This window comes from Myxine glutinosa, chromosome 1 (assembly GCF_964187855.1).
Source record: "Myxine glutinosa chromosome 1, kmMyxGlut1.1, whole genome shotgun sequence".
Lineage (NCBI taxonomy): Eukaryota > Metazoa > Chordata > Myxini > Myxiniformes > Myxinidae > Myxine > Myxine glutinosa.
Window position 1 is genome coordinate 323779938 of NC_136261.1, and position 21174 is coordinate 323801111.

Below are 21174 nucleotides of genomic sequence, written 5' to 3' on the forward strand. Positions count from 1 at the left end.
TTCGTGCGGGGATAGCCAGCATCGCCCTTCGTGCGGGGATAGCCAGCATCGCCCTTCATGCAGAAATATAGCCAGCATCGCCGTTCGTGCGGAAATATAGCCAGCATCGCCGTTCGTGCAGGGATAGCCAGCAACGCCCTTCGTGCGGGGATAGCCAGCAACGTGCTTCGTGCGGGGATGGCCAGCATTGCCCTTCGTGTGGGGATAGCCAGCAACGCCCTTCGTGCGGGCATAGCCAACATCGCCCTTCGTGCGGGTATAGCCAGCATCGCCCTTCGTGCGGGGATAGCCAGCATCGCCCTTCGTGCGGAAATATAGCCAGCATCGCCCTTCGTGCGGGGATAGCCAGCATCGCCCTTCGTGCGGGGATAGCCAGCAACGCCCTTCGTGCGGGGATAGCCAGCATCGCCCTTCGTGCGGGGATAGCTAGCAACGCCCTTCGTGCTGGGATAGCCAGCATCGCCCTTCGTGCGGGGATAGTCAGCAACGCCCTTCGTGCGGGGATAGCCAGCAACGCCCTTCATGCGGGGATAGCCAGCATCGCCATTCGTGCGGGGATAGCCAGCAAGCCCTTCGTGCGGGGATAGCCAGCATCGCCCCTCGTGCGGGGATAGCCAGCAACACCCTTCGTGCTGGGATAGCCAGCATCGCCCTTGGTGCGGGGATAGTCGGCAACGCCCTTTGTGCGGGGATAGCCGGCAACGCCCTTCGTGCGGGGATAGCCAGCATCGCCCTTCGTGCGGGGATAGCCAGCAACGCCCTTCGTGCGGGCATAGCCAACATCGCCCTTCGTGCGGGTATAGCCAGCATCGCCCTTCGTGCGGGGATAGCCAGCATCGCCCTTCGTGCGGAAATATAGCCAGCATCGCCCTTCGTGCGGGGATAGCCAGCATCGCCCTTCGTGCGGGGATAGCCAGCAACGCCCTTCGTGCGGGGATAGCCAGCATCGCCCTTCGTGCGGGGATAGCTAGCAACGCCCTTCGTGCTGGGATAGTCAGCAACGCCCTTCGTGCGGGGATAGCCAGCAACGCCCTTCGTGCGGGGATAGCCAGCATCGCCCTTCGTGCGGGGATAGCCAGCATCGCCCTTCGTGCGTGGATAGCCAGCATCGCCCTTCGTGCGGGGATAGCCGCCAATGCCCTTCGTGCGGGGATAGCCAGCATCGCCCTTCGTGCGGGGATAGCCAGCAACGCCCTTCGTGCTGGGATAGCCAGCATCGCCCTTCGTGCGGGGGATAGTCAGCAATGCCCTTCGTGCGGGGATAGCCAGCATCGCCCTTCGTGCGGGGATAGTCAGCAACGCCCTTTGTGCGGGGATAGCCGGCAACGCCCTTCGTGCGGGGATAGCCAGCATCGCCCTTCGTGCGGGGATAGCCAGCATCGCCCTTCGTGCGGGGATATCCAGCAACGCCCTTCGTGCGGGGATAGCCAGCATCGCCCTTCGTGCGGGGATAGCCAGCATCGCCCTTCGTTGGGATAGCCAGCAACGTCCTTCGTGCAGGTATAGCCAGCATCGCCCTTCATGCAGGGATGGCCAGCATTGCCCTTCGTGCGGGGATAGCCAGCATCGTAAGTGGACGTTTGCTTGTTTCGCCACGTGTGCCCATGTACCCATACACAAACTTTCCTTCCTGCCTCCCCCTCCCTCCCCCCCCCCCCCCCCCCCTCTTGTCACAATCCTTTGTGGGAGTTCCCTGAATCCACCGTCATTGGTTTCATTGAAATCTATCAATCCATTCTCAAGTTATAGCATGACAAACAAACAGACAGACACAGATAATTTCATAATATAGATTTTTTTTCTGTCTGCAGGAAGATCAAGCATGTGCTACAAGCCTAGCTCTTGCATGCTCCCGTGCAGCACATGACACAGAGGTGTCTAGCTGGGCAGCACGTGCCTTCTTTAGGTGAGTCTCGGGCATCAGAATTAAGGTGGTCATTTGTATCTTCAAAACACCACTGATGGGACTATGGTGGATGTGAGGGTTTTATAAATTTGCTTAAAAGAAGCAATGTCAGGGAGTTGACTTGTGTTTGAAATTCTGGTAATATAAGAATAAAAAATTAATGGAATGCTATAATTAAAGGAAGTGAAGACACAAGGATGACATCAATGACCGATTGTGTCATCAGTCATTGATGTCATTCTTCATGATGATCAATGTTGAAACTACCGGGTGGAATCTGACAATTGTACGAGTGTTAAGCTGAAGAGAGAAATGTTAATGAACTGCAATTAAGCAGAAACATGACAACCTGTGTTGAACTTAGAAAAAAAATTTTATATACTTGTTAAAAATTTATACTTAACATTTGTACAATTTTAGAGCATCTTGCATCTCTTTCACACTTGTCTGCTTCCTTCAGCCCCACCTGCAAATGCTCATGCATATACATGTATGTACAACATGAAGCACCTTTGTCTAAATGACAGTTTTATCTCCACAATGTTGATGCCCATGTGTGAGGCACAAACCCTCCATCATAGGGTGTGGAGAAATAGCCAGCCAGGCATCTTGTCTTAATCTCCGAACTCGCTACCTATTGTATCCAAGGCCAACTCCACACTGACTTCCTCTACTCTCGTAGCCAATGTGTGGCTCTCAACGGAATCCTTTCATCTCCTCTCACTGTAATAGCTTGAGTGCCCCATGGTTGTGTTCTGGGCCACGTTATATTCCTGATCTTCATAAATGATCTCCTGACTCTCTAGAAAATCCTCTATCTGTTTGCTGATGACTCCACCCTGTGCAATGTCATGTTTCATCATTCAGACAGGCAGATTGCAGCCTCTTCCCCCTCTTCAGACCTTGAAATAAATCACCCCCATTTCCTCCCACCACCAATCTCCTTTCTTTTAATAATCCTATTGAGGAAGTTCTATCATTCATACTCCTTGGTGTCACTGTTGTTAGCCATGATCTTTCTTGGGCAAACCATATTTCAAAGATGGCCTCAAAAGCCAGCCGCTGACTGAGCATCCTCCATCGTCCTTTCGTCCATCATCCTCCCAACTGTGACAAGTCCTTCCTTGACACACCTGAACTTCTATCCCACCTACAAGGCCTTCATCCTTAGTTTGATGGAGTACTGCTGTCCTTTCTGGGTTGGCTACCCTACCTCACATCTTGCTCATCTTGATGCCGTGGAAACCAAGGCCTTCAAGATTATTGGAATCTCCCGCGATGAAGCCGAGTCTCTGGACCTATCACTTTCCCATGGCAGAAAGGTCGGTGAGTGGTCTTTGTCTTCTGCCGCCTCCTTTCTGGTCTTGCACCCTCTGCTCTTTCCTTGCTTTGTCCCCCACGGTTTTCTGCAGGGCACACACTATCTATCATCAACAGCCTTCTGGTGAAACTACCTAAATCCATGATCACAGCATGTTCACCTCCACTCATTCGTTCCTATTTTTTGCTGCCTGTGGAACCAACTTCCATATTCTCTCCTCCTGAGCGTTTCTTCTTTATCCACCTTATGCATTTTCTCCTGCCCCTCATTCCTCCCCACACCCATTGTTTGTGCAAGTCTGGCTCTATCTTGGCCTTCATCTCTGCTGTTGGTGTTTCCCCTCTCTCCCAACTGTTCCTTTTGTCCTTTTGTATCCTGATCCATTCAGTGTACTAATTCTAGCCTAAGTGCATTGGTGTGTGCTTGTGCAGATATGGTGGTGAATCTCACATCAATATGAAAGGAACTGGGCCTCTTGCTGTATCCTCTAGCCCAGGTGTGTATTATTATTTTGTCTTTACTGGAATGATATTTTGTGGGAGGGTGGGTGTTGCATGTTTTGGCAGTTTGACGTCCAGCCTTTCAACAACTGCTAATAAAAACTTCAAATCTAACACCATCATCACCATGGTAACTTGAGCCAAACTTGTCTAAAATGTTTTGTGGAACCAAACTTGGCTAAAACGTTTGAAAATAGTACACTCTGACCATAAAAAGGTAATTATTTGTTGGCATCATCTTCGGATGGAATAAAAATATCCCTTTTAGTAGATTTGCAGAGCTGTTACTCAATTACAATAGTTGGAGTTTTACTGTTGGACTTTTGTAGCAAAAATAATATGAGCATTTCCAATTTTGTTTTTAACTGGCGAGGTACCCGTGCTGCACACGGTTGGGAGGCCACATTCAAACAGATAATGTAGAAACGGTGAATGCTAAAACATGAACCAACAAATGCCACATTCCTGTGACACCTTCAATTGAACGTCAGGCATTGACAGCCGGTTCGTGAAGGACTTGTGCAAAAATCTTACTGCAGCTGAATGTACCTATACCCAGTCAATGGCAAAACTTCAAATAGGCGAATCTGCGAATGTCCCGGTGGAAACCCTCACATCACTTCCTTTAAACTCTATCTCTCTATGTTTTCATTCCAAACAGCATCATTCCAATCACAAATGAATGCTGTAGCATTAATATAACAAATTACAATGTTACAAACACTCGTGAGGTAACCACAGGTAAACGCAATTTTCACATACAACAACAACAACAGGCATTTTAAGTGCATTTCCCCTGCTAGAGCGGGGGTTAGCCTTGCGCTCCCCATGACAATCTTCTCCATTTTGCCCTATTTTCTGCATCTCCCCTTGTTAACCCCCTTGCCCGCATTTCTTCTTCGACCATCTTTAGCCAAGTCTTCCGCGTCCTCTACTTCCTTCTACATTCATTTCTATCACTCTTCTCAACCAGTCACTTTCATCCTTCCTCAACACATGACCAAACCATCTGAACCTGTTTCTCTTCACAGCATCCATCACAGGCTCTATTCCCATAATCTTTCACAATTCATCATTTGTCCTCGTCTCTCTCAACGATACTCCACACATCCACCGAACCATTCGCATTTCCACCCTTTCCAACCTTCGTTGCTGCTCTACGTTCATTACCCATGTCTCGCTCCCATAAATCATAACACTTCTCACACATGCAGCCTACACCTTTCCCTTCAGCTTCAATGACACTCACCTTCTCGTCAGCACGCCACTCATTTCCCGAAACTTCTTCCATGCACATCTTGCTCGAGCAACCGTTGCAGAGTCTGATCCACCTTCTCCATCCAGCACGTCTCCGAGGTAGCAAAATGTTTTCACATCTTCCAGCTTCACACCGTCTCCAAGATCCAACTCAACATTCCCTCCATCTGCAGCTCCCTCTGTGCACACCTTACATTTGAATGTAGCTGCCACACTGGTTAATGACCCTCTCAGACCACCACATTTTTTATGAACCCACTCAGCGCACATTGTTCATTGAATGGAGTTCACTCCGACACCCTTCCTGCACACAGCACATGGCCCCTTCCCAGTTCTTTCCACCTCACCACATGCTTTACCACTTGCCATCACCTTCGTCTTTCCGATATTCACCTTCAGACCTTTTGTCTCCATACATTCCTTCCACTTGTTCATCTTTTCCTTCAGTCCATCCATATTTTCCGCAATCAACACCAGATCATCTGCATACAACAACTCCCACGGTAAACCCTCCTTTACGTTCTGAGCCAGCACCTCCATCACAGCTACAAATAGTAGTGGACTTAGTACCGACCCCTGATGCACTCCCACCTTCACCTCAAACTCACGCAATTTCTACATGACAACCAATAAAGAAAAGTCTGCCGGCAAGAAAGAGTGGATACAAAACACTTCGTCGAGATCCAAAATCATAATTGTATTGATCACGAGAAACTGATGAAACCTCCCACCCACCTTAGGATGGATAAAAGCGGCGTCATTAGGGTGGAAACTCAAAATCACAATTGTATTGAGAGATTATCAAAACAGCGAATGTTTGTGCGAATGTTTACTTCCGGATCAAAACTCAAAATCCTAATTGCATTTAATAATGTATGAAACCTCCCACCTACCTTCCGACACCCGGTGGGACCCCAAAATGTTCCACAGAAGGTTTGGCGGGGCTTGCCTCAAAACTGAAGGAGTAGTTTAGGGACGGAAAGACAGACACTCCTGTTTTATAAATTAGATTTCAAATTGGCCCTGCAAAACAAAATAAAATCGTTTTGGCCTTATATTATTCAGAAAAAACTTTCCCACCCTGTAGAATTGTGGATTTTGACAAAAGAGTTAAACGTATTTGACCAGAGTGTAAGAACTTGCAGATTAATGGCTTAAAGGCATCAATTTGTGGAAATTGTTCAGGCAGACATTTCCAGCAGTTGTTTTGCAAACATTTACATAGCCAAGTATATGAATCCCTCAGTACCAGAGATCGTCAGATCACTTTTTTCATGTAAATGTTTTAAAGTAATCTTTATAACTTTTAAACTTGAAGGGATATTTATTTTTAGCCTGTTATCTGCAACTTTGGAAAACCCACGCTTACCTCCACTGTTCGAATCATTGATGTAAATTATGAATAACAACGGTCCTTGCACTTAACAACGGTCCTAAAGCCTGGTGTTGGCTTCGCGGTTAGGGTGCTGGCTTGGGATCCGAGGATCCTGGGTTCGAATCCCGGTCGATCGCTGAATTAACGCCAGGGGGGTTGACTCAGCCTGTCATCCTTCTGAGGTCGGCAAATTGAGTACCAGCTTGCTGGGATGAATGATCCCGGTGTGTACCCCGGTTTAGAATAGGTACACCGTATCCCTGCGCATCGTAAGAGGCGACCAAGGGTTGGCGTCAGGAAGGGCATCCGGCCATAAAAAGCTTGCCTCAAACAGGGAACCATGATTGTCATGGGGCCCGCAAGGCTAACCCCTGCTCTAGTGGGGAAAATGGCCTTAAAACGATCATTCATTCATTCATTCTTGCACTGATCCCTGAGGTGCTCACTACTTGCATCTACCCAGCCTGAAATCGTCCCACTCTGAACCACTCTTTGTTTCCTCTAACTAAGGCACCTTTCACTCCAGTTATCTTCTCTACCAGCAATTCCACAAGCTGTAACCTTGGTTAACAGTCTCCTATGTGTGGTAACTTATCAAATGCCTTCTGAAAGTCCAGATAAACTACATCCACTGCACTTCCATCATCCACCCAATCAGAAACTGTTTCATAGAACTCCAATAAATTTGATGAACATTAGGCCGAAGAAAATATATTGCTGGTCTCTGGTCAGACCAAAGTTCCAGAATTGATGCGGCGATGCGGGTTTTTTTTTTTCCTTTTTTTTTTTTTTGAAAAGCATGGATTGCACATATAGAGGTGTTTTTTGTGTCATGCCTTGCGGTCCTCCTCATCTGCTGTGGCGCCATCCAGAGAGAAATTAAAGACAGCCAATGGGACTGGTCTGCCTTTTTGTAAATAATGAACACAAGCTTAATAAGTCATTTTAAAATGTATTTATTCTGAAAATCATTCAGTTCTTCAAGCATATTATAGACTGACTTGCATGGTTGGTAAACGAGTTTTTGTTTTTTTTAATACAAACATGGTGTGAATACCTTGTTGTACTATTTGTACAAGTAGGCAAGGTAGCAGCATTTTCAAGATACCCAATACCCCTCACCTGTGATGTATTGTTGATCATGCTGGGTGACTTAAACGACCAGCACTGATCCCTATTTAGGAGGACTGTATGAAAATAGTGTCAGTACAAACTAGGTATCGATGAAAGTCAGTTTGAAATATGGATCAGATGTGAACAACTTTTTTCAATAAACGTTCACAAGTGTGCAGATGGAAAAGCAAGTATGAAAATATAGCTTTATACCAGGTAAAATTCTGTGTATGACAAAACTTATACATGCAAAAAGATGCAGATCTTGTAAGCTAGTGGTGAAAATTTAAATACTGACGGGAGTGATGCATAAATGAAAAAAATGCAAGAGAGGCCTATTGTTCCTTCATCATGTTCATTTCAAGTACATGTATCAATACAAAGTCTTAATTTTTCTGCAGCAAGCAAGTCGAAAAGGCTAGAAACCATTCCTCCCCATCACTGCAAATACCAACAATTATTTTGCTTCAAAGGCTTTTTTCTATTTGACTGAACTAGGGCATGCCCGTACTATATCTATATCTAAAATTATATCCCCCCCTCTATTTACATGAAATGGTTTGGTCCATGAAATGTTTTGGTCCATTCGCAACGCCAAAGCGAACGGCGAACGCTTTACATGAAATGGTTTGGTGCATGAAATGTTTTGGTCCATTCGCAACGCCAAAGCGAACGGCGAACGGCTTGCGAGTACAGTGACAATCCCCCCGGGGTTTTTATTAGTTTTAAAACATAGTTTAACGCCAACATAGCGCCAACATAGTTTGCAAACGTGAAATAAATGAATACGCTCTCAAATGTGCCATCCGAGGCAGAGTGTGTCCGCCACGTTCGGCACACGCGATAGCTCGCTGCTCTCTGATTGGTTGAATCGTTTTTTGGACATAGCTCGGTAAGTAATTGTCCGATTAATATGAAACCTTGAAAAGGCACATCCTCGGGTCCCCAGCAATATACCTGGCAAGTTTAAAGTATATCGGACCCGTGGTTGTCGAGAAACAGCGGTCACAGACAAACAAACGTACAAACGTACAAACGTACAAACAAACATTACTGGAATTATAGATAGATGAATGAATGAATGATCGTTTTAAGGCCATTTTCCCCGCTAGAGCAGGGGTTAGCCTTGCGGGCCCCATGATAATCATGGTTCCCTGTTTGAGGCAATGTTTTTATGGCCGGATGTCCTTCCTGGCGCCAACCCTTAGTCACCTCTTACGATGTGCAAGGATACGGTGTACCTATTCTAAATCGGGGTACACACCGTGATCATTCATCCCAGCAGCTGGTACTCAATTTGCCGACCTCGGAAGGATGACAGGCTGAGTCAACCCCCCTGGCGTTAATTCAGCGATCGACCGGGATTCGAACCCAGGATCCTAGGATCCCAAGCCAGCACCCTAACCTAACTATTCGTCAAATATTAGAAGTTTATAAACTTCCATTTTCTTTTCAAAATGGTTGACTGCGTTGGAGTAGCTTTGCAGGTGTGACATATTGGGTATATGTCCTGAGCTTGAGGTCCACTCAGCAAATCGTCTCCCGATGCACAATGACAACAGACTGCTGCAAACACCCCAGAAGAATAGTAGGTCACCTCAAATGGCTGAACACATTGCAAGTCCTTCCTCACAAACACTCTCTTCAAAATATGCTCTCCCTCGGGATCTAAATCATGTGGCACAAAGTCTTCAAGGTCTGTCCCACAAGTGTAGTCAACTTGACTCAGGGCAGCATCCAGCTGATCTAGTTGCTCCTGTTTTAGCTTTCGTGCTGCATGCAGGACCCTAGGTTTATCACACTCCTGACAAGAAACTGTTCTTTTGACACGTGCTGACGTTTGTGCGGATGGATTAAAAGGTAGTCCATGGGCCGTCTTTTGTCCTTCATTGAGTGATGGGCAGTCACGTTCAGTTGTCGGAGTTCCATACACTTCAGTAAACCCCTTGTAGTGGAGTCCATCAGCAGCCATGATGGGATCGGGAAGGTGATGGAGCTTTTCAAACTCAGCTTCTGGCAGTCTTGGGGCTTTGTGAAATTGACATCCAGGATCAGAACTCTTCTTGACACAGAAACTGTAGTGTCTGACTTGGCAGTGCTTGTCAAAAAAGTTATTCAGACTATCTGATTTGTTTAGGACTTTCATGGTGGCTTTTGGGGGCAAATCTGCATCGATCTGGTGGACATGGTCATGATGGGCATCCATTTCATCACGAGTGGCAGGGCGAGTGGCAGGGCCTTCAACTTTAACTGGCGGAACAGGGATGATATCAGGCAGATGGTGTCCTGGAGGCTATCAGACAGTGAGTCATTGAGGCCTGGGTCCTTTGTGGCAGCTGTACGGATGTCTGTAACACTATTGCACTTGGCTAGCAAAGCCTCCATTTCTGGTGACATTTCCTGGCGCATGACTCCAACAGCCTGCAGAGCTAAATTCAAAATCGACATCATTCGCTCACATGGATTTTTCCAGGAATGGCCAGGTGGTGTTCGTACTGCAATGATGGCATCAAAATCATCCTGAAGGAATAATGCAATGATTGACAGCTGTACCGAGAGGTAGTTTACTCTGTGGTCTGGACCACCATCAGAATACAAGAACATCACTTCCTAAAATGGTTCTTCACCACCTTTAAGAATCTTTATCATCTCTGTGGCATGGCGTAAGGGTGAGGAGGACTGGAAAACTGAATCTTTCAAGGCAGTGTAGACTTGACCCTGGTAAAAACTGCCCTCTATAGTCTCTGGAATGTAAATCTAAAGGACTACACTAGGTGTCAAGGTCATCTTGGTAAAGTCATGGTCCAACACCTCAAAGGACTGGTTTAGGCCTATCAGAACTTTCTTTCCCCTCTCGACTGTGGCAACTGGGTGTCCAGGTTCACCAACTTTCACTTTATGTTTGCCATCAACACACAGCATTTCTGAATGTCCTCGCAGCATGACAGCCATCTCCTTTTGATATCGAAACAAAGCAGATGCATAGTGGGTGTCCTGATGTTCTTTGCACAACTGTCTCTGCTGTATCATAAATTTGATTTTAAGGCAGCCTGTGTACTGCAGAGATGCCTTTGATGTTGGGTTTTTTGGCCAGAACTGTAATCAAAGCCACTGCGGTGATGGTATGGGAACATCTGGAGGACACTCCATTGAAACACATTCAAGTAGATTTGGGACAGACATAGCTGTTGCCAAGTGTGTCACAGTTCCATGACGTCTTTCCATGATGTCTTTCCATGACGTTCCATAACGCCTATGGGGGTCTAACATCCAAAGTGTATCGCAGAGAACCCCCACAAAATGTTCTCCAAGGTGTTGGTATTCCCTCCTCCAACCGAGGTCACCGGCACGCAAAAATGTTAGGATGGAGTTGTAAAGTTCGAACTTCGCATTTTTTCGTGTCGTGTCTCGAGCATGGGCAGGCATTTTTCTTTGGCAGACTGCATCATGAGTTCAAAATCATTAGTCACCGCGACCCTCTTTTGAACAACTGGCATGTCTACCACGAATTTTAAATACTTCCCGAATTCCAGACAGTTACTAACTTGTTCCGTAAGGGGGATAGCTTGGAAAAATCCGCCGGGGGGATAATCCAACCATCGCAGTGACCTTCGATCCAGCGTGTTCTACGTCCAGAACAAATTGATCAGCACTGCCGGAGGCCAGATTCCCATCGCACATCGATTCGTACACATAAAGAAGACTTTCCGAGCCATCACACGATACAATGCCGAAAGGTCGAAGAGTTTTCACTCCACAAACAAGAGATACAGAAATAAGTGGCATATTTAGACCACAAAATAACTAATTTGACTCACAATGTTTATCCTAGTTTTCACCACGCCGCCATTTTAATATACATGTGTTATGAGCCGGCAGCACAATTCCCGCGAGGCGCGCTTAATTGCGCGGCATTGATTATATTTAATGTGCTCTATAATTTATCATTTGCTCTATATATAGACGGCGCGCGCTGTTGTACGTACCGTTGGAAATTAAAAAAAAAAAATTGTTGACGCGCAGGGGCAAAATCGACGCGCGCGCTGACCAGAGACCGTAAATATATATTTTTTGGCCTTACCTCGCTTTTGTAAAACCATTCTGACTACCTTCAATTAGTTTAACTTTGTCAAAATGGTTTCCTATGTTATCCCGAATTGATGGCTCTCCCACTTTCCCCACGATTGAAGTTTAATTCCTCTCTGGATCCTTTCTTTGAAAAGATCCAGAGAGAAAGGATCGAGAGAGGAATGAAATTCCTTTCTTAAATAACTGTTACATTTGCTGCACTATAATCCTCATGGTGCTATAAATGACGCATTTTTTGCTCTCCCTTGATACTATGGCCGTAGGACTTTGTCTTCTCTTTGCTTTCCAAGCTGTTTCCTTACTTTCTTCACTCCTTCCTAGAACTCTTCTAAAAGCATTTCCTCACCTTAATAGAATCTCTCTACTGTTGTTAATTGCCCAGCGTATGCTATGCGGAAAGTGGGGTTAAGCAATTGGTTCATGTCTGTCCGTCTGTCTTATCAAAGGGAGGCTCAAAGCACCCCTCCCTTTATATAAGGGATCGTTTCTCTGTATGCAGCTTTAACATGGGGTCTGAAAATACGTTTCTTTCGGCTTCTACTGGACGTAATCGGCTGCAAGTTTCAGAAGTAAATGCTTTGTACGTTGAGGTAATATGTTCCAAATTTCAGCAACGTCTGTTTATGCATTCTTGAGTTATCTATCTATAATTCCAGTAATCTCTGTGTGTATGTGTGTGTGTATGTGTGTGTGTGTGTATGCGACAACGATTTCTCGACAACCACGGGTCCGATATACTTTAAACTTGCCAGGTATATTGCTGGGGACCCGAGGATGTGCCTTTTCAAGGTTTGAAATTAATCGGACAAGTACTTACCGAGCTATGGCGATTTAGCCGTTCGCCGTTCGCTTTGGCGTTGCGAATGGACCAAACCATTGCATGTAAATAGAGGGGGGGGGGTTCTGTGGTCGTTGCGAATGGACCAAACCATTCATGTAAATAGAGGGGGGGGGGTTCTGTGGTCGTTACTGCCACGTGGTTTCAAAGTTTTTTTTTGTTGTTGTTTGCACGCATGTTTTTTTGCACCCACGTACGGGCACGCCCTAGGATGTTTACACACACACACCCCTACACAATTTTTTTTTTTTTTTTTTTTTTGGCAAGGAACGGGCACCCACGTACGGGCACGTCCTAGCTTATATATAGTACGGGCATGCCCTAGTATTTAGAAAACCCTCAATCACGTGTGTCTGTCTTTCCGTCTGTCCGTCCGCCCAAAATGTGTTGGCGCTCAGATCTCAAGGACTATACATTGAAACTAGCTGAAACTTGGAATATACTTCGGCCAATAGGTCTAGTTAATGGCTTTCGAAACAAATTCCACCTAAGTGCTATAGTTTTTGCTTCAAAATTAAATATATATGACTAGATATACATAAATAAATATATAAAAATATGTATACATTTTATAACTCTTCAAAATATTATTACACAAATATAGCATGTTGGCCCAATGGCCAAATGGATAAACATCAGACTCCCAAGCTTAACCTCGCTTTTGGTAAAGCTGGTGATTGTGGTTTGAATCCTGTCTGGGTTGAATATTTTTTTCACCCTTACTTTTTCAGGTCTTTTATATCGTCTTGAATAAAGTCTTGTACGATGAACAAATGCATTTTGTTCGTATTTAAAATGTATCTTGTGAAAAATGCCAGGGGCATAGAAAAGGCCCCTTTATATAAGGGTATGCGCCATGTGGCAAAGTATAGAAAAGAAGAGACATCCCTTAGCTTGTAGAAAATGCCAAACAATACAAAATAAGGGGCATTCAATAAATCTCGTGTGCATGCTGGTCTACCCTTGTGTTCTGAGGAGGAACCAAGTAACGCTCTAGAAAAGTTCATATAAAGGGGCGCCCTACATCTGGCAAATAAAACACATTTACTTCTTCATGCAGCTGTATGATTAAATTGGCGCCCCATTTGAACACGATGAAATGTTCAGGTTTAGAATGTAGGTGAGCTTGTAATGGCATAATAAGGTGGATATGGGAGGTGACAGAGTTAAATATTCCACTATTTTAATGAGGAAATGCATAAATAATATGCAATGATGCAATAATGCCCTCTACATTTGAAGAATGTGAAGAAAGGGGGAGGGGAGACAGAAAGTTGGTTGAGGGTGACGGGTCGGGTGGGTTGGAGGTTGAAAGAGGGGTTAAGGCTTTGGAGGGGGAGAGGGAGGGAATTGTGTTGGGAAGGGGGTTGTGGATTTTGGAGGGTGGTGGAGTTGAAGATTTGAAGTCACATTTTGCATTACACTCGTACCTGCTGGTGTTTAATATTTTAGCCATATCCTCGTATTCTATTTGGCTTGCCTATTTATTTATAAGTCTGACTCCAGTCCTGTTGTCTTATACCTAAGAAAAGGCCTTTGGCTTATTCTTGATAGGACTCCTTACACTCCCTGTTCAACACCTTTGTCTCTTCCTGCCTCAACTTCATACCTCACGAGAATATACTTGCTCTGTGCACATTTGCTCATTGAAGGCTGCCCATTTCTCTAATACCGATTGCCTTCCTGTTAGCTTGTCCCACTTTGTAGTAGCTAAATCTACTATACCAAGCTGTAACTCTCCTATACTAAGCTTTAACTCTTAACAGAATGCTTGCATTTTCATTTTCAGGTTTTCCATTGTAAAATCTTGTATTTACAGGCTCAACTTTTCAAGCTAGCCCATCTCTTATGCCCACCAATTTACTTCGATCTCCAGCTCAAGGTGCCTTTTCAATCGACCTTGCTTCTCTCGAGGGGGATATGGTTTTGCAATCACGTGCGTGTGTGTGTGTGTGTGTGTGTGTGTGTGTGTGTGTGTGTGTGTGTGTGTGTGTGTGTGTGTGTGTGTGTGTGTGTGTGTGTGTGTGTGTGTGTGTCAGTGTGTGTGTCAGCGGGTCCGGTTCACACCTTTTTAACTCAACTGGATTACCGTCCAGTTGAGTTCATCACATACTGAACCCTCCGGCGTCCGTCGTCTGTCGTCCGTTAACTTTTTGACGTTAACACTCCAGCGTCCACAAATATCAACCAATTCTGATCAAACTTGACATGCAGCATCCTTACCCCAAGGGCCGGGTTGGTATTACATTTCAGCCCGATCCGTTGAAAAATGGCGGACTTAGGTGACCATTTTGTTTTTGGTCATGAAAACGACGTTGACACTCTAGCGTCCACAAATATTAACAGATTTTGATCAAACTTAGAATGTTTAACCCTTACCACACAAGGTAGGTTGCTATTGCATTCCAACCCGATCCGTCACAAAATGGCCGCCAGTCAGTTCAGTTGAGTTCTGCTTCCCTGGAAGCTCTAGTTTTCCATTTGAGATTTTGTCATCAAATTTTCAACAAAGCTTTATTTTGAGAATATGGAGAAGGCAAATTAATAATTTGGTGAAAAGGTAAAAGGTCAGCGTCACATAAAATCGCCATTTTTCATCAAGTTGACCTGAAATTTTACGAATTCGCATATTGGGTCACTGAATTGATTGGGTCACAAAAGCCAGAAGCCGATTGTTTTTTTTTTGTTTGTTTTTTTTTAGACCAAAAGGTCAAGGTTGCATAAAATCATCAATTTTTACTTCTGCCACCAAAGGTGGATGGAAGTTTTGTTTTCACCCCTGTCTGTCTGTTTGTGAACAAGATATTTCAAAAGGTTGTGGGCGGATTCGAACGGAATTTGCAGAGAGGTAGCTGTATGTGACGAGGACGAAATGATTAAATTTTGGTGAAGATCCGGATTCGGATCCGGCTACTAATTTTTTTGAAGTGCTTCTTCCCCATCGGGAGATAGGGCCAAAACGATACATAGCAGGATATCTCAAAAAGTTGTGGACAGCTTTGGATGAAACTTTCAGTGGACCGGTTGTGTGTGTGACAAGGAAGAATCGATTCAATTTTGGTGATTATCTGGATTCGGATCCGGCTAGTATAATTTTTAAAGTGATTCTTTACCATTGGGAGATGGGGCTAAAAACGATATACATATAAGGATATTTCAAAAAGTTGAGGACAGATTATTTTGATTAAATGTCATTCTGTATTGTGATTTTCTGGTCTACTCTAGGATACAAAACATAAACTGTTCACCTGGTGGAGGTATGCTCTTTACTGAGTTCCGTTCTAGTTTTTACTGTCTTCATCCTTTCTTCATTTTGTGGCTTTAACTTTTTGATGATGTATGTATTTCAGTCGCTTGTTATTGACTGGATGTTATAAGTCTTTCGAAGCCAATTTAAAGTTTTGTGCAGCTCATTTAATTTTGACATTCTTTAATACAAAAGGGGCTTTAGATACTCTACCACATACAGTACAACGGTGCGGTTAAAAAAAAATACATGTTGAATTTCTCATAGTCTATTGCACTGCGTTTATATCCTTCAACACGAACTTGATCAATATAACTGATCTTGAATAATCCTGATTATAATACCGGTACTCCTTTTGTGATGTAACTAATCCCAATTACAATATACTCTTCGCCGATTTAGTGTTTTTTTTAACACGATGAAATGTTTTGCCATTGTTTTTTTTTTTTTTTTTTTTACATTATGTTGGCAAATAGCTTCAAATGTCAACAACATTGCTTGGTATTATTACGTAGACTGGATCTCATTCAGTTGTTTGGTCACCACTTTTCTTGCCATTCCTACTTCCCATCCTTGTTGGTTCTTGCCAGGCCTTCCTCTTACTGCATCGACCCCAATTCCTGTTATTTCAACTGATGCTGCAGCAGCTTTCGATGGCAACATGAGTGTACCCATTTTCAACTTTTCTGGCAAGCATGGTGGTGTGTGCCTATACATCGCTCGAATCCTCAGGTTTGCATCAGCACATGCTTATGAACCAACAACTTATTACTTAGCCAAAAAAGATGTCTGTTGTGTCTATGCTCTTCCTTGTAGTGTACGCCGACAAAACTGCACAGGTTATTGAGCTCCATCCTCCATTTGTTGCTCTGCTCTCTGTAATTTTCGATTGCTGAATTTGTTTTGTCAGGATCTGTTCAGTTTAGCCTGTCTTACCTTGAAGGTTTATATCTTCATTTTTTTTTTTTTTTTTTTTTTTCTTCTTCATTGTCCAGAATCCCTCACTTACAGGAAGGGTGGCAACATCAATGTTCATTTTAATTTATCATAATGGTATTTTAATTCACAAAATCGTTCCATGTTCATTGCCAAACTGCTGTACCCAGAACCCAAACCTCTTTGTCTGAAATTGATTGGACACTGGAGAGTTTATGGGGTTACCGTCTGAAAAAGTGCACACATTGCCAGTCTATATCTGCCATGTTAAAGCGATGTCCAGTTTGCAAACTCTGAAATTCAGCAATATCAGCAAATCTCATGAAATCATTGCCATTACTATGACCCACCACCAAATGTAACAACAGTCATTAATATTCATCTTCAAACTATGTCTGAAAAAGATAGAACATGTGATTAATAGGGTTAATGTTTGGTATTAACTTGGGTGTCCATTCAAAATATTGGCCATTTTCAAATAAGCTGTCTAAATAAATATAAGCTGTCTACAACTGAATCTTGATATATGATCCACCACGCGGTGACCCGGGTTACGCCGTGACGCCGCTATATTGATTAACCCGGGTTACCTCGTGAGATACGGCAATTCTCAAATCAGGGCCATTTAACAGTAACCCGTTCTCTCGTGAAGGCTAAAATGACAAGGAACATCCACACTGAGCATGCAGTTCTTCAATAAAGTTTGTTTAGATGTGATACCAAATTCAACAATCAAAATAAACCGGGAAAATAATGCCAATACTGGCGATCCAATAGGTTGCGTACACGACTGCAGGCCCCAGTATAATTATAGACACTGCACGACGCCGTACTGAACTGAGTGATCAATCAATAATCATGGCACGCGCATGTGTATTGCATGGAAACGTGCTTGTTCTTGCCAAAAAGTATGGGTACACAAAGGATTTTCCTATCACGCGAACCCAGGTTACACTCCCCCTAAAATTAATTAATTAATTATATAAAATGGTCAAAAATCACAGGGCAACCCGGGTCACCGCGTGGTGGATCATATGTATGTATGTATTTCACTCACAAGGAACTTCAACGCATGAGGAGGCTATTAGGCCCATAAAAGCCTGTGCTATTGTTTCCAACATATGGTTGTTTGATCTTGCTCTCTCCTTTTTAAGGAGAGAGCAAGACTGGGCTAGGGTTCCAACCGCCGACCTTCCAACTCAGGGCGGACGTTCTAACCATTACGCCACATAGTCTGGTAGTATGGTATAGTTTCGTGTAAGAAAACAGAACTTGGTGCTTTTGAATTTTCAGTTATTGCCGTATGGTGTCTGTGGAGATTTCACTCTAAAATTGTTGCTATCTTAAATATGGTATTGGGCTAGTTTTTGCCCTGGTGTTGGGCTAGCGGCTAGGGTGCCAGCTTAGGATCCGAGGATCCTGGGTTCGAATCCCGGTCGATTGCTGAATTAACGCCAGGGGGGTTGACTCAGCCTGTCATCCTTCCGAGGTCGGCTAATTGAGTACCAGTTCACTGGTAATTCCCTGTTTGTCGTTAAAGGCGGCAAAAAGGGTTGGCGTCAGGAAGGGCATCCGGCCGTAAAACATTGCTTCAAAAAGGGGACCAAAAAACAACAACAACCACGGTCCCCGAAAAAGGCCAACCCCCGCTTTGCGGGGGACAATGGCCTCTAAAGGTGGTTTTTAAAAAAAATATGGTGGCAATTCTTATGAAAGGTCAAGTGGGGGGAATATGGCCGTTGTGTTAAGTTTCATGCTTTTAGCCCAAAGTACACAATTATTTTAAGATATTGACCCACGAATATGCCTGTAGTTAAGAGGTTCTGTTTTTGCACCCTTTAGTGCAATGAAGTGATATTGGCATATTTCCAAGTGACTGGTAGGTTGAACAAAGTAGAAAGAGGTTGTGCAAGGACAGCAGAGCAGGTTTTTTGAACACGGGAGCAATGCCCTCTGGGCCCATTGCAGAATCAGTCGAGGCTTGCCGATTGATTTGTCTTTGAATATAAGGTATCTTGCTTTGTATTTGAATACAGTACAAATTATTTTACTTTGTGTTTTAAAAATAGAATAATATGGCTGTGTGATATCTCAATGTGATTTGCTTGATGAGATACAGTATTGAAAACGTATCATCGACGCGATATTGCATTTTTCAAACAGTTGTTATATCAGCACATTCGATATTAGAAAACGTTTTGTGCGGTATCATAAACTGAAGATTTTGTGATGTATTTTCATTGATTTAGTGCGAATATCAGCTTTTGATGGACACTAAAATGCTATTCATAAAAACGCAGTGCTGCAAATATCCCCAAACCAAATAAGAAAAATTTAAAAATCAGGGAATAGAAGCGGTGCTGTCAACAGTTTCACCCATTTGCCTCAAATATGTTATGCTTGACTTCCATTGTGATTTAGTTTTGTGACATTGGCTTTTTTTGTCTAATGTTGTCACATACACATCTATTTGATTTGAGGTCCTTTTGCCTCTGTAGCAAATAAAAACACCTCAATATATTATATAATCCAATTGTATAAGTAGAAATGTATGATATCCTTGTGAATTATATCACATAATGTTCTAATTAATCTTTTATTGACTATTATTTGGGCATTGAAGAGGTGTGTATTAAATTTGCTTTAATTGCCCTCTGTTGGAGATGAACATTGTTTAATAATTGTGAAAGTTTTGCTTCATGTTTTATCTCTTTATCATGTGTTTAGAACCTTGTGGAGTCAGAACATTGCTTTTGAACGGCTGAACACGGATGCTGGACGACAATTCACACTGGTGGGTGATTAACAGTTTTGTGTTATTATTGAATCGTGTTGTTGTAACAAACGCCTGTTGTTGTTTGTTGTATTGAACAGCTAATGCTTCACAAGTTTTTCTTCTCTTAACTGTTTTTAGGAGTTGTGAAGGGATTGCTTAAGTGTAGTAGTGTGTTTCAGAAATTATTAGTTGTGGAATATCTTTTCTTGAGGTGGGTTGGCAAAAGGCAATAGGAATTCTCTGTTATTTTTCCCATTTCAACGCCGCAGACAGCGTAAAGACTTTAGCGTAAAGAGCAAAGCCTAATCTTCAGGATTAGCATGATGCTCCTCCCCTCCCTCACCCACAGAATTAACAATGGGCTGTCATTCACTTGGACCACCCATGCATAAATTTTTAATCTTTTTCCTGCACTGATGATTAGGAATACAAAAGGGGAAAAACACTTTTACTGGGATTTCCAGAGATGCTTAGGTGGAGTTGTATTCAGTATTTGATGCCATAAATCGATCTGGATTTGCTGTGATGCTCATCCGAAGCAGTTGTGATTGGTGTGAATGGAGTATTTGCTGTGCTCGTGCTCCAGGTCTTGGCGGTGTAGACGGCATTCCTTTGCATTGAATTGCAGTGTAATTTTATTTTTTATACTTTTCATAATTATGCTGTGGGGATTTTTTTTTTTTTTTTTTTGTATACTGAATCGAGGCTCGTGAAAGAGCTAACATTTATTTCACAAACAAATCAACCCGACAAACAAAACACACAAAAAGAGGGAGCGGAAGACAAGATGGGGAGAGAAGAGGAAGCACACAACCACAACATTTGAGAGCAGGGAGAAGTGTGGGAGGGAGAGGGCTTGGGGGCAGGAGGCGTGGGAGGGGGTGGGCGGGGGGGGAGAGGTATAAAACACAAAGGGACCGAAATTAGCGGGGGTAGAAAATATCAAGGTTTTGGATGGGGGAGGATAAGAGATGGTGGTGAACAGCTGTTTTAAAGACCTGGAGGGTGCAGTGGGATTGAAGAGAGTGAGGGAGTTTGTTCCAGAGGCGGGAGAAAAGAGGAATGAAGGAGTGAAGGTGAGCAGAAAGTCTTGATTTTGGCAGTTTAACCATAAGAGGGTTGCAGGCAGATCTTGTGCGACCTGTAGGAATATTTGGGGGACAGAGCCCAGAGAGGGCTGGGGGGGCAAGGCCAGAGAGGAGTCGGTAGAAGACGGAAAGACCACCAACCTGCCTGCGGTGAGTGAGTGAAAGGCCCTTGGAGTTAGCTTCATCGCGGGAGATTCCAATGATTCTGAACGCTTTGGTTTCAACAGCGTGAAGACGGGCTAGGTGTGAGGCAGGAGCACCAGACCAGAGGGGAGAGCAGTATTCCATAGAGCTGCAGATGAAAGCCTTGTATGTGGTGAGGAGCTCAGGTGTGCCAAGGAAGGACTTCGCACGACGGAGGATGCCCAGTCGGCGACTGGCTTTGGAGGCCAGATTTGAAATGTGGTTTTCCCAGGAAAGATCATGGCAAATAGTGAGACCCAAAAGCTTGAGTGACAGAACTTCTTGGAGAGGATTATTCAGAAAGTGGATGGGAGGGTTTTCCAGTCGGTCTTTTCGGAGAGACATCGTAAGAGTGTGAGATTTATCAGGATTGAAAGACAAGTTCCATTTGTTTGCCCAGTCTGTGATTTTGTCCAGGTCTGCAGAGAGTGAGGAGGCTGCAGACTGCCGAACTGAGGGATGAGGAATGGAGCGACAGAGCGTAGAGTCGTCAGCAAAGAGATAGAGAGGATATTTTCACCATTAATTTTGCAGAGAAGCGCACA

General features: G+C 44.0%; 1 protein-coding gene across 4 annotated transcripts in view; it reads left to right on the forward strand.

Annotated features, from left to right (window-relative positions):
• The window catches only part of NUP155 (nucleoporin 155), a 387607-nt gene that overhangs the window by 291444 nt on the left and 74989 nt on the right, over positions 1-21174 (forward strand). For 2 of the 4 annotated variants that reach the window (XM_078769705.1, XM_068096685.2), the window contains 5 exons: positions 1812-1906; positions 3659-3723; positions 14219-14281; positions 16237-16378; positions 19310-19376. In XM_078769705.1, the coding sequence (XP_078625831.1) occupies positions 1812-1906; positions 3659-3723; positions 14219-14281; positions 16237-16378; positions 19310-19376 (432 nt within the window). The remainder of the gene's footprint in view (positions 1-1811; positions 1907-3658; positions 3724-14218; positions 14282-16236; positions 16379-19309; positions 19377-21174) is intronic. The other 2 variants (XM_078769706.1, XM_068096690.2) reach the window with 1 other exon arrangement.